Source organism: Salvelinus fontinalis, chromosome 5 (genome assembly GCF_029448725.1).
Source record: "Salvelinus fontinalis isolate EN_2023a chromosome 5, ASM2944872v1, whole genome shotgun sequence".
NCBI classification, from domain to species: domain Eukaryota; kingdom Metazoa; phylum Chordata; class Actinopteri; order Salmoniformes; family Salmonidae; genus Salvelinus; species Salvelinus fontinalis.
The window spans coordinates 16,954,699-16,967,477 of record NC_074669.1 but is presented as its reverse complement, the minus strand read 5'-3'; the positions used below and the strand labels follow the sequence as shown (position 1 = coordinate 16,967,477).

General features: G+C 45.0%; 1 protein-coding gene across 1 annotated transcript in view; it reads left to right on the top strand.

The window, feature by feature from the left end:
- LOC129855220 (fibulin-1-like) overlaps positions 1-12,779 on the top strand; it is a 59,176-nt gene that overhangs the window by 20,202 nt on the left and 26,195 nt on the right. Inside the window, exons 12-24 of the mRNA XM_055922636.1 lie at positions 1,884-1,992; positions 4,431-4,563; positions 5,760-5,898; positions 6,238-6,303; positions 6,438-6,530; positions 6,690-6,827; positions 7,107-7,244; positions 9,011-9,154; positions 9,437-9,562; positions 9,802-9,927; positions 10,175-10,294; positions 10,430-10,561; positions 11,051-11,174. Coding sequence (XP_055778611.1) covers positions 1,884-1,992; positions 4,431-4,563; positions 5,760-5,898; positions 6,238-6,303; positions 6,438-6,530; positions 6,690-6,827; positions 7,107-7,244; positions 9,011-9,154; positions 9,437-9,562; positions 9,802-9,927; positions 10,175-10,294; positions 10,430-10,561; positions 11,051-11,174 — 1,588 coding nt within the window. The remainder of the gene's footprint in view (positions 1-1,883; positions 1,993-4,430; positions 4,564-5,759; positions 5,899-6,237; positions 6,304-6,437; positions 6,531-6,689; positions 6,828-7,106; positions 7,245-9,010; positions 9,155-9,436; positions 9,563-9,801; positions 9,928-10,174; positions 10,295-10,429; positions 10,562-11,050; positions 11,175-12,779) is intronic.

The window sequence follows — 12,779 nt, the reverse complement described above, 5'->3', positions numbered from 1 at the left end:
AAAATTCTGTGATGACATTGAATCAACGTGGGAAAACTGATTCGATTTGAAAAAAGTCATCAACATAAGGGAATTTTGACTTTTTTTCACCCAACTTTGAACCTAAATCCAATGACATGGTGACATTTTGATTTGATTTCATGTTGAATTCACCGTAGTGAATGTAAATCAAAACGTTGGACTGACGTCTGTGACCAGTGGGTTATGGCTCAGTTAGGACATGGTGGGACGAGGAGCTCGACTGCTGCAGTTGTTAGTCTAGCTGGTCACAACAGGCTCGTTCAATGAGTCATCAAAATTGTGTTTGTTGGCATGGTAATCCATCTTGACTACCTAGTCTGTATTTGTTTGATGACACACTTTACTCTTGATTTTCAGCATAAGTTATCTGCATGGTTGCTACATAATTTAACTACTTTTTATGAATCTGCCCAAATTAACTTTCGTATCTGTATCTCTCAAGGTCACTGTTGACAGTTATGTGATTTCCTTTGCATAAATGACCATATTCTTTTTACATTAAGTTAATTTATTCACACCTTTGGCCCCTATCTGTACTTCCAATATTCAAAGATATAAAACAAGTTCCCTAGCTCCTCTGGCAGAAATAATTGGAACTCTAATTTGTTATTTTATTACTTTTTTATGGATCTATAAATTAAAGGTGACACATCCTCCCTTAGTTGAAACTTCTGATCCTATTTTGTTGACTCGTCTGCCAAGATAGAATTTGAAGTTAGACATGCCTATGATCCTCTACGATGTCTGTTATTATTTTCAGTTGTTGTATTCACTATTATTCCTCTAGTCTCTGACTAGGCCACGAATCAACAGCAGGTTTATTGGATGAACTAAGATGACTTTACTTTGAGTGTTCTTCTGGAGGATTTATATCGATAGTACCAATTTGGCAGGCAGAGCTTTGTTTATGCCTGAGGCAAGAAAGGACCAGCCAACCTGCCAGAGTTCTTTCACGTTTGGCAAATCACAGTAACCACAAGGAAATGAATGTATTTGATCTGATTGCGATGGCTGAATTGTTTACAGAGTTGAGGCATTCCGAGCTCTTTAATCCACATGAAAAAATCAGACGGAGCACCACAGAGTTGGTGCAGCTCCAGTCGTAAAGCCTCTCTTATTTCTACACAACATATCCATCATTCAGTATCGCTGGCAAAATGCTTATGGGCATTTAAAAACATTCCTATAACAGCTCTGAATTTCATTTTCAATCACTTGGAAGACACATTGTTAATAGTTGGAGTGTGAGTGGCATTGGGTAAAACAATATATTTTTGTTTGGCTAAGAGTTTTGCACATTTGGTAAACATGCTTTGCATAATCATTCTAAATAATGTTGTATTGTTCATGCAAGAGAATAGACTCCATTGTATGCTAAACAGGACTTGAAACCTCCATGTATTCTGCTCTATCAGTGTAGTTCTAAGTAATGTTAGAGAGTTTCTTATCCCTTAGATTGACTGTTACCTTATGTAACATGGAAGGTGGTTCTGTGCGTTATGAGTTACCTTGCCTGGGCCCTGAAGTCTAACGTTAGCTCTCAGCAGGCTAAAAGCCTATAAATAGAACAGCTACAGTCACACCCCATTTGGGGTCTCTAGATTTCCCACAATCTGTTACATTACATTTTAACAGACACTCTTGTCCAGAAGAACTTACATGAGCAATTAGGGTTAAGTGCCTTGCTCAAGAGCACATTGACAGATTTTTCACCAAGTCTGCTCGGGGATTCAAACCAGCAACCTTTCAGTTACTGGCCCAATGCTCGGCTACCTGCCTACTTCACTCTTCACTAGGGCCAGTCACAGCATACAACATAAGCCTATAACCCACTGTTTGTTTGTGGTTTTGTCCAACCACAGGTGGAAAACAGATGTCAATAGAGGAGTGCTGTAAGGATGGTCGGGACCGGGGCGTTGATAACCAGGACTGCACAGCCCTCCCTCTCATCTCCGAGTCCACCACATGCAGGTGATTGGGGCCCCACTACTGTACCTTCTGGGCTCTCTTATCCATAGAAATGTAATGATTACAATAGATAGAACATGGATTGTATTTCTATGGTCTTACCTCTGTGCCCATAGTGGGAAGTGCTTACCTCAGTATTAGTCCCATGGGTTAATTTAATGCTGTAAAGATAGACTATAGGGCAATATGTATTGTGGTAGGCCATAATGTGAGATGACTTTACCTTACCCCCGGTCATAAATCCCCAGCCACATTATTGACTTGATGTGAGATCAGGGTACATTACACTAGTAATAATGACAGTAATAACAGCTCTGGTAGTAATATTAGAAGGTGTGTTGCCACAGGTTCAAGGCCAATAAGGAGGAGATCTGTTGCTCAATCTGCTCTCTGGTGGCACATGTATTTACATTGGCTACCCAAGTGATAGAGAATTTGTTCAAATTATTGAGTGAGGGGGGAAGGGTGAGGGTTTTTGGTTGAGTGGGGGGTTGGGTTTAGGGTTTAGAGAGAGGGGTATTGCCAAATCCAGGAAATACCACTGAGGTGAAACTATACTCAAAGAGAGGACTGGAGAGGGGGAAGAACAGGAAATCAGAGGGATTATTTCAGACACTGAAAAAAGAGAAGAAGAGAAAAGAAAAACAGGAGCCCGGTTGTGCCCTTAAAAGGTCCTGTGGAGGCGGCGTGAGTGTGGTTGTAGTTTATAAGGAAAAAGAGATCATTTCTGGTAAGAGGGTTGATAAAGACAGAGGCTTTTTGGAGCCAGTTACAGGAGTGGAGTGGAGAGGGGATCTAAGTGCTGTACAGTACTGTATATACACTCAAACTCGTAAAACAGACAATGGATTTAACTCCCTCCTTAACAGAAAGACAGACCAGACAGATAAGACAGACAGACAGACAGACAGACAGACAGACAGACAGACCAAAGACAAACAGAAAGACAGACAGACCAGAGACAGACAGACAGACAGACAGACAGACAGACGGATCAGACAGACAGACAGACAGACAGACAGACAGACCAGACCAGACCAGACCAGACCAGACCAGACCAGACCGACAGACCAGACCAGACAGACCAGACAGACAAACAGAAAGACAGACAGACCAGAGACAGACAGACAGACAGACAGACAGACAGACAGACAGACAGACCAGAGACCAGACAGACAGACAGACAGACAGACCAGACCAGACAGACCAGACAGACCAGACAGACAGACAGACAGACAGACAGACCAGAGACAGACAGACAGACAGACAGACCAGAGACCAGACAGAAAGACAGACAGACAGACCAGAGACAGACCAGACAGACAGACCAGACAGATAGACCAGAGAAACCAGACAGAACAGAGACAGACTGGATAAACAGACAGACGGATCAGACAGACAGAAAGACAGACCAGAGACAGACCAGACAGACCAGAGACAACCAGACAGAAAGACAGACAGACAGAACAGACAGAGAGAGAGATCAGAGTCAGACCAGACAGAGAGACAGACCAGACAGACCAGAGACAGACCAGACAGACCATAAACAGACCAGACAGAGAGACAGACAAACACAAACAGCCCTTAACTTATTAAAGTACCTCAGAGGAGCAGACCATTGGAGGCAAAGCACAGCAACCCCAGACTGTTGATGGTCTGATAAAGCTTGTCTACAGTAAAGAGGTGTGCTGCCTGCACTCAATCTCATTTCAGATCTGATTATTTACAGCAGCTTTTTGTCTACAGTACGACAACCATTTCTGGTTTTACTGTAAAACGGCTAATCAAGCCTCTCCAACTGGACAGACTGGTCAGAGAGGTGGATATCACTGGTCCTCCAACTGTCTGGAAGTGCTCAGGCATCCTAGATAGGCTGGTTCCACTCCAGACTCAGCCTGGCCTTCCCCCAGAGGAATGTAATTCCAGTAATGTTGTCCAGCAAATAGGGATTCAAAATCCAACCAGGATTTCTGGAAAACCTGGGAATTTTGGGAAAGTAAAAATGTTCAAACCTTATCCAGGAAGTGTGCAGCTCTGCACCCCTCTGCGTCAATCAGGGGAGGAACATCCAATGGGGAGGTGGGTGGGTTAAAATAGTCAAGGTAAATAATCGATTCTTAAGTTGGCTTCACTGTACCCATAACAGTGGGTGTGTGGTAAGCCAAATGAAGGCAGTGGTGCATTTACCCAACTGTTAAATTGAAGATTTTATACATAGACAACTTTTTATCCACCTTGAGCTCACACAGGGTCTTCCTTTATCACTCAACCACGTACAGCAGCTGCAGCAGGCAGGACTATGAATAGATCCCTATTAGGCATGCCCAGGGCTCTTCTTAACAGGAAGCACTTTGAGACAGCGCTCCATTCCACTAAGGAGCCCAGTGATGGAGTTAAGAATAAACTGTGTTCCCTGTTTCTTTCCTGTTCTTGTCTGACAGGATAGTACAGGAGCAGTGCTGCGCGACGGTACTGGAGGACACCATCTGCACCAACGGCATCAACATGGCCAAAGACCAGGGGGGCTGTGACACTCAGTTTCCTGGAAGCACCTGCGAGACCAAGACCGCAAAGGTGTGTGTGTCTGTGAGAGAGTATGTGTGAGAGAGAGTGTGTGTGTGTGTATAAAATGTGTATATGTCAGAGAAGAATTCATTGTCTGCTTCAAAAACCTTATGTTGAGCACCAACGTCCAATTTCTGCAGGAGTGAATGTGATTGTGTGTGTGTGTGTGTGTGTGTGTGTGTGTGTGTGTGTGTGTGTGTGTGTGTGTGTGTGTGTGTGTGTGTGTGTGTGTGTGTGTGTGTGTGTGTGTGTGTGTGTGTGTGTGTGTGTGTGTGTGTGTGTGTGTGTGTGTGTGTGTGTGCGATCCTGTTGAGCAGGATGAAACATGTCACTCTGGGGAGAAATGAGGAATGGAGCTTGTTGCTGTCAGGTAGATTATACATTCACATAAGATACTGCCTACTACAGGCTCTCTGCCAAGATAGGCGCTCTACACCCGGCTGTCTTCTTCCTCAGGATCCTACACCACCATATCACTACAACATACTACAGCACATCAAGGCGTCAGTCAAGACCCTTGCAGAGCTTTGCCAAGGGATCCACAGTACATTTGCCCAGAAGAATGAGATGGTTGTTAGTGCAGCCAGCAACATGTCTTAACTTGAACCTCCACCTCCCTGAAATGCAGGTGTTGGCTGATTGCATTAAGGTGTGCTGCATTTTATGAATGGGAGAAAAGAGGTACAGGATGAGTTTAGAATGGGGGATAAACCATAGCAGGCTCATTTTCTAGCTCTATCTAAAATCTCTCAGTACACTACCAGACTACAACCCCACCACCCAAATACCCACATTATGACATCCTCAAGACATGCACACACAGAAGATACAGACACACTCAGACTAGACTCCTCGGTCGTCACTAGTTACCACAGCCACAAAGTCATAAACCCTGCCTATTTGTGATTTTAAACCTAACCCTAACCACAACCACACTGCTAACCTTATGCCTAACCTAAACTTAAATTAAGACCAAAAAGCTATGTTTTGACTTCATGAATTTTTACGATATAGCCAATTTTGACTTTGTGGCTGTGGTAACTGGTGGAAACCCTCCCCCGAGTCAAGCCCAGACAGTTCCCTTTCAGACGATGGTGATTGGTGAAGTTGTGAAGTGGTGGTGTAATTTCCCTCTGTATGTCCGTCTGGCCAAATGATGCATATTAACACATTGAGTAATCATGTCTATGGTCTGACCCCTCCAGATGTGCTGTGACTGTTGTCTGCTGGGCCGGGCTGCTCAGGAGAAGGGTCTGCCCTGTGACCACAGCCTGTCTCTGGGCTACCAGTGTGGCCTGGTGTCCCGGGCCTGCTGTGATGACGGTGTGAAGACCAACACTCTGGGTAAGAGAGGAGGGTAGAAGGAGAGGAGGGTGGAGGGAGAGGAAAGGGTGGAGAGAGGGGAGAGGGTGGAGGTAGAGGAGAGGGTGGAGAGAGGGAGGAATGGGAGGTGTTGTAATAGAGAGGGCAGGGAGGAGGGAGGAGGGGAAAGATGGAGTAGAGAGGATATATGAACTATTTTTCATCTAGTGCTACCCTGCCCTCTGGTGGCCATTAGGAGCCTTGGCTCTTACTGTAGTTTTAGTAAAGACCTCATTGTCATGATGAATAGTTTCAACACTCTTTGTTTGCAAACAGTTTTTTGCCTGTACTGGTCAATATTTTATTTCTTATCCCCCACAGTTCCTGACAAAGACAACGAGGCCCTCACTGGCAAGGATAATCCCTTACTGAATGAGTGCAGCAATGGTACTAGCTTCCCCTCCACACATTACTGTGACATGTTATTAGCCGACTGTCCTCACAGAGAAAGTCAGAAACATAGGTACTCTAACAGAAATCATTTTTTTTACTTTAATGTGCACATTTTCTGTTCTCAACAGGATTAGCGAAGTGTGCACAGGAATGTGTGGGCAACGGCACCTGTACCTGCTTCAAAGGCTACAAACTCAAACCAGATGGGAAGAACTGTGAAGGTGAGTGGACAGGAGGCAGCAGCCATATCTTGTTGAATAGTAAATGAGGTGGAATAAATCCCTATCCATCTAGTATCTCCACAAGACTTGGATATCTTACTTCTTAGATACGCCTTCCATATTATCCTCTTCCTCTTCCTCTCTGCCTCTCTCTCTCAGATATAAACGAGTGCCTGCTGGGTGCCAGTAACTGCCGAGGAGGCGAGCGCTGCATCAACACGCTGGGGTCATTTCGTTGCCAAAGAGAGGTCAGCTGTGGTACCGGTTACGAGCTTACCGACAGCAACAACTGCAAAGGTCAGAGGTCGCAACACAACGCCTCCTACAGGGGAGAGGGAATATGTAAAGATCAATATGTATGATTCATACATCCATGATAAACTGTATACAGAATTTATCTATCTGTCGTCCATCCGTCCATTAATCATCTACTTATCTATCTATCGGATTGACAGTACGTCTGACTTTGACAATGAAGCTATTGTTGAGTATTTATAAGAATACATTTGAATCACATACATTTTAATATCATGTAAGTCTGCTGATGCTTTCGTACAACATGTCTTCTTCCCCCAGACATTGACGAGTGTGAGTCGGGCACCCACAACTGCGCCCCAGACTTTATGTGTCAGAACACTCAGGGGTCATTCCGCTGTCGGCCCAAGAACCAGTGTGGCGATGGATACATCCAGGATGCCCTGGGCAGCTGCATCGGTGAGCATCAGAACCCGGTTACCATGGCAACACATCGCCAGGACAGCACATCACCCCATCCATCCCACATATACCCCCAAACACAGTAACTTCAAAGTACAGTCCACATGGCCCTCCGACATACATACATACAGTTGAAGTCGGAAGTTTACATACACTTAGGTTGGGGTCATTAAAACTCGTTTTCAACCACTCCACAAATTTCTTGTTAACAAACTATAGTTTTGGCAAGTCGATTAGGAAATCTACTTTGTGCATGACACAAGTAATTTTTCAACAATTGTTTACAGACAGATTATTTCACTTATAATTCACTGAATCACAATTCCAGTGAGTCAGAAGTTTACATACACTAATTTGACTGTGCCTTTGAACAGCTTGGAAAATTCCAGAAAATGATGTCATGGCTTTAGAAGCTTCTGATAGGCTAATTGACATAATTTCAGTCAATTGGAGGTGTACCTGTGGATGTATTTCAAGGCCTACCTTCAAACTCAGTGCCTCTTTGCTTGAGATCATGGGAAAATATAAAGATATCAGCCTCAGAAAAAATTGTAGACCACCACAAGTCTGGTTCGTCCTTGGGAGCAATTTCCAAACGCGTGAAGGTACCACGTTCATCTGTACAAACAATAGTATGCAAGTATAAACACCATGGGACCACGCAGCCGTCATACCGCTCAGGAGGGAGACGTGTTGTGCCTCCTAGAGATGAACGTACTTTGGTGCGAAAAGTGCAACTCAATCCCAGAACAACAGCAAAGGACCTTGTAAAGATACTGGAGGAAACAGGTAGAAAAGTATCTATATCAACAGTAAAACGAGTCCTATATCGACATAACCTGAGAGGACGCTCAGCAAGGAAGAAGCCACTGTTCCAAAACAGCCATAAAAAGCCAGACTACGGTTTGCAACTGCACATTGGGACAAAGATCGTACTTTTTGGAGAAATGTCCTCCGGTCTGATGAAACAAAAATAGAACTGTTTGGCCATAATGACCATCGTTATGTTTGGAGGAAAAAGGGGGAGACTTGCAAGCCAAAGAACACCATCCCACCCGTGAAGCACGGGGGTGGCAGCATCATGTTGTGGAGGTGCTTTGCTGCAAGAGGGACTGGTGCACTTCACAAAATAGTTGGCATCATGAGGATGGAAAATTATGTGGATATATTGAAGCAACATCTCAAGACATCAGTCAGGAAGTTAAAGCTTGGTCGCAATTGGGTCTTCCAAATGGACAATGACCCCATTCATACTTCCAAAGTTGTGGCAAAATGGCTTAAGGACAACAAAGTCAAGGTATTGGAGTGGCCATCACAAAGCCCTGATCTCAATCCTATAGAAAATTTGTGGGCAGAACTGAAAAAGCGTGTGTGAGCAAGGAGGCCTATAAACCTGACTCAGTTACACCAGCTCTGTCAGGAGGAAGCTTGTGGAAGGCTATCCAATACGTTTGACCCAAGTTAATCAATTTAAAGGCAATGCTACCAAATACTAATTGAGTGTATGTAAACTTGTGAGTGTATGTAAAATGTGATGAAATAAATAAAAGCTGAAATCAATCAATTCTCTCTACTATTATTCTGACATTTCACATTCTTAAAGTAAAGTGGTGATCCTAACTGACCTAAGACAGGGATTTTTTACTAGGATTAAATGTCAGGAATTGTGAAAAACTGAGTTTAAAGGTATTTGGCTAAGGTGTATGTAAACTTCCGACTTCAACTGTACATGACATATGTATAACCTCTGACCTCTACCCCAGACATCAATGAGTGTCTGGCCCAGACTGGGCCTTGCCACCCTGGTCAGTCGTGTATGAACACGGTGGGCTCCTTCACCTGCCAGAGGAACTCTGTCAACTGTGGCCGGGGATACCACCTAAACGACAACGGCAACCGCTGCGTGGGTACGTACGGCTGCTTCACTTACGTACTGAGGCCTCATCGCGCCAGTCTTTGGCATAAGGCCCCCACAAGGTCACTGTCCTGGGCTTTAGTAGACAGCCTCAACATCCCCTGGAACCACCGCAGCACAGATAGACGTGCTTCTCTACCACATTCACCTCCTTTGATTAGCATTAGGAACCTGACACTGTAGCCTACATTTCCATGTATTTCTCGTGGCCTCGCTATCCCTCTGCACACCGATCCTGTAATATCTTGTGATCTCTCTCTCTGCCCTGGTGTAGATATTGATGAGTGTAAAGGTCCTGATGGAGCGTGTGCAGGCCACGGCTGTATCAACCTGGTAGGATCGTTCCGTTGTGAGTGTAAGGTTGGCTTCATCTTCAACAGCATCAGCCGCGTCTGCGAAGGTACACACTGACTTCCTACTCCTTGTAGTTACCTTGTAGTTACAGGACAGTGTCGTGTTAGTTGACATAAGCAGGACACCAACAGTCGTGACTGTTTATGACATCTGGTATGTCATCGTAATCACAGCGTTATGTAGGTCTTATGACAAAGGGTTAAAAAAATATTTAAAAAATTAACTGCCAGTTGGGGAACCCTACTGTAGATATTCAACTTAGTGTCATTTTCTTCTGTGTCTTAGATATCAATGAGTGCAGGCACTACCCTGGGCGCCTCTGTGCCCACAAGTGTGAGAATGCCGTAGGGTCCTATAAGTGCAGCTGCACCCAAGGCTTCAAGCTGGCCAGCGACGGCAGGAACTGTGATGGTAAGGCAGCCTTCCAATGTTAAGAGTTGTTTAAATCTGAGCTTCTCTCATTGGCCATCTCTTGTTTTGCCTTACTGAAGTTTGTGGTCATGTGTTTTATAGATGTATTCTATCTCTCTCTCTCTGTCTCTCTCTCTTTGTCTCTCTCTCTCACTCTCTCTCTCTCGCTCTCTCTCTCTCTTTCTCTGTCTCTCTCCTGTCTATAGATGACTAGTTTTATCTAACTGAGTTACATTGTTGTGTGTAGATCTAAACGAATGTGAGAGCAGCCCTTGCAGTCAAGAGTGTGCCAACGTGTACGGCTCCTACCAGTGCTACTGTCGCCGTGGCTACCAGCTCAGTGACAGGGATGGCATCAACTGTGAAGGTAGGAGAGGCTAAAACACATCTAATGAGCCATAGCCTAATCAGGAACCCCATTACACAGGTATTATTTGATTCGACTTCCTGTACCCTTTACATCCTCTATTGTTTGACCTCTGATCTTTGACCTTGTCTCCAGACATTGATGAGTGTGCCTTGCCCACCGGGGGTCACATCTGCTCCTACCGCTGCCACAACACCCCCGGGAGCTTCCACTGCAACTGCCCCGCCACCGGCTATACTCTGGCCCCCAATGGACGCAGCTGCCAGGGTAAGTCCTCGCTCCTTATGGGGATGTAGGGGTCCTCAGCATGGGGGTTATGATCATTCTTCAGATCAGAAGACAAATACCAGTAAAGATGGCAGGTAGATTAGCGGTTAAGAGCATTGGGACAGTAACTGAAAGGTTGCTGGTTTGAATCCCTGAGGTGAAAAATATGTCGATGTACCCTATGTACCCTTGAGCAAGCAACATAACCCTAATTGCTCCTGTAAGTTGCTCTGGATAAGAGCGTCTGCGGGAGTGAATAAAATGTAACAGTGATGATTCTGTGAACCAAACTTCCGTAATGAGTAACCTTGCCTGATACCTGAAGACTTGCATTATCTCCCCGAGCTAATGCCTATAGACTTTAGCTCAGCGGTCTCGTGACACACTGTGGACCGAGGTTTGAACCTAGGTTTCATGTTTAATATATAGGATTAAATATATATTACAATGTTTGTGGTTCTGAATTGATTCATTTCTCTTCTTGTCCAGATGTTGATGAGTGTGTGACAGGGACACACACCTGCTCTGAGACAGAGAGCTGCTTCAATGTACAGGGTGGATTCAGATGCTTGTCCTTTGAGTGTCCGCCAAACTATCGCAGAGCAGGAGAGAAGTGAGTACCTACCTACCTACCTACCTACCTACCTACCTACCTACCTACCTACCTACCTACCTGAGGACTCTCTCTCAAGTACTGAGGCTATACAGTATACCTGTTTTTAGTTCACAGTATCCCAAGGTCACCAGGTATGGAGTTCTCAGGTAAGTTGTCATTGACCAAGGCGGATGACTTTATGTAACTCCTTGTTAATCAGGAGAACAACTCTTTTCACACTACTGAGCCAAACAGAGTGCAGTCAAGCCGAGCATTACTGGGCTGGCCTGGCTCCGCAATGTGAAAGGAAAAATATCCCAGCCAGCACAGTATGGTCAGGTCGGTCTTAAAGTGTGGATCAGGCACAAATTATTTTATGGCCCCTGCTCTACAGTGTATACACAACCCCAACTCCAACCCCTACCTCTCTATTGAAGCTGTGCATGTCCAATGTTGACTCTTAATGACTTCAGTTTTAGGGTTCAGTCAAAGCATGTTCTGTGAAGGCAGTCGATTGACGAAATGTAATCCTTTCCTTGAGATGTTCTTGCATGACCCTACACATGCTGGTCCAAAGAAACACATGAGGCTGACTTTGTCCCTACCCACCTAGCCCCACCCAGCTAGCAGCATGCCATGCACGGCAAATCAAACTTATACCTCTCTTTTGTTCTCTGTTTGTTCTATCTGTCCGTCTTTGTCTTGTCCTGTCCTGTCTCTGGCCCCTGTCTCTCCTTACAGTCGTTGTGAACGCTTGCTTTGCAATCAGACTAGCGAGTGCCTGGCCTCGCCTCTGAGAATAACCTACTACCACCTCACCTTCCCCACCAACATCCCCGTGCCCACCAACGTCTTCCGCATGGGCCCGTCCAACACCGTGCCCGGAGACCATGTCCAGATTGCCATCGTCGGCGGCAACAAGGGCGACTTCTTCAGCATGCAGAGAGTGCCCTCTGGTGGCGAGATGGCTGTGACGCGGCCCATCACGGAGCCGCAGGACTTTGAGCTATCTCTGGAGATGAGACTGCTGCGTTACGGCACCACCAGCACCTACCTAGCCAAAGTCCTGGTGTTTGTTGTCCAGGAGCAGCCCATCCTACCATATAACGCTATCCCTGAGTAGAGGGTAGTAGCATATAGCAACAAGAATACGGCAACAACAATAACAGCCAAAAAAGAGCAAACACTGCCATGATAAGCAACCACAAACACTGTTGACATAGACCAGAAGCAGCATTTTCTGTCATTTGTCTCCTTGTTTTTGGTCTTATTGTAGTTTTTGTGATTACTGTAGCTAAGTATAGCCCCACAAAATAGGCCAAATGTAATGTACTCACTTGGAGGTACGGCGTTTGAATAGCAGCTAGGTGGCACTCTAGGGCAGGGTATTGAGGTAGTGGCCTGGGGATGTGATGGTGTAGTCTGGAGTCCTACAGTATCTTATGGTTGATTTGTTTAATGAAACGTTTTCTATTAAAATTGGAATAGACACAATAGACGTTCAATCCGGATATCATTTTTTAACATATGTTTTGTGGACAGCACCAGAGAGCTCATTTTTTATTTGAATATTACATAGCTGGGGGAACTATGACCTGTAAAGCATGTATGCACTTCATGTGT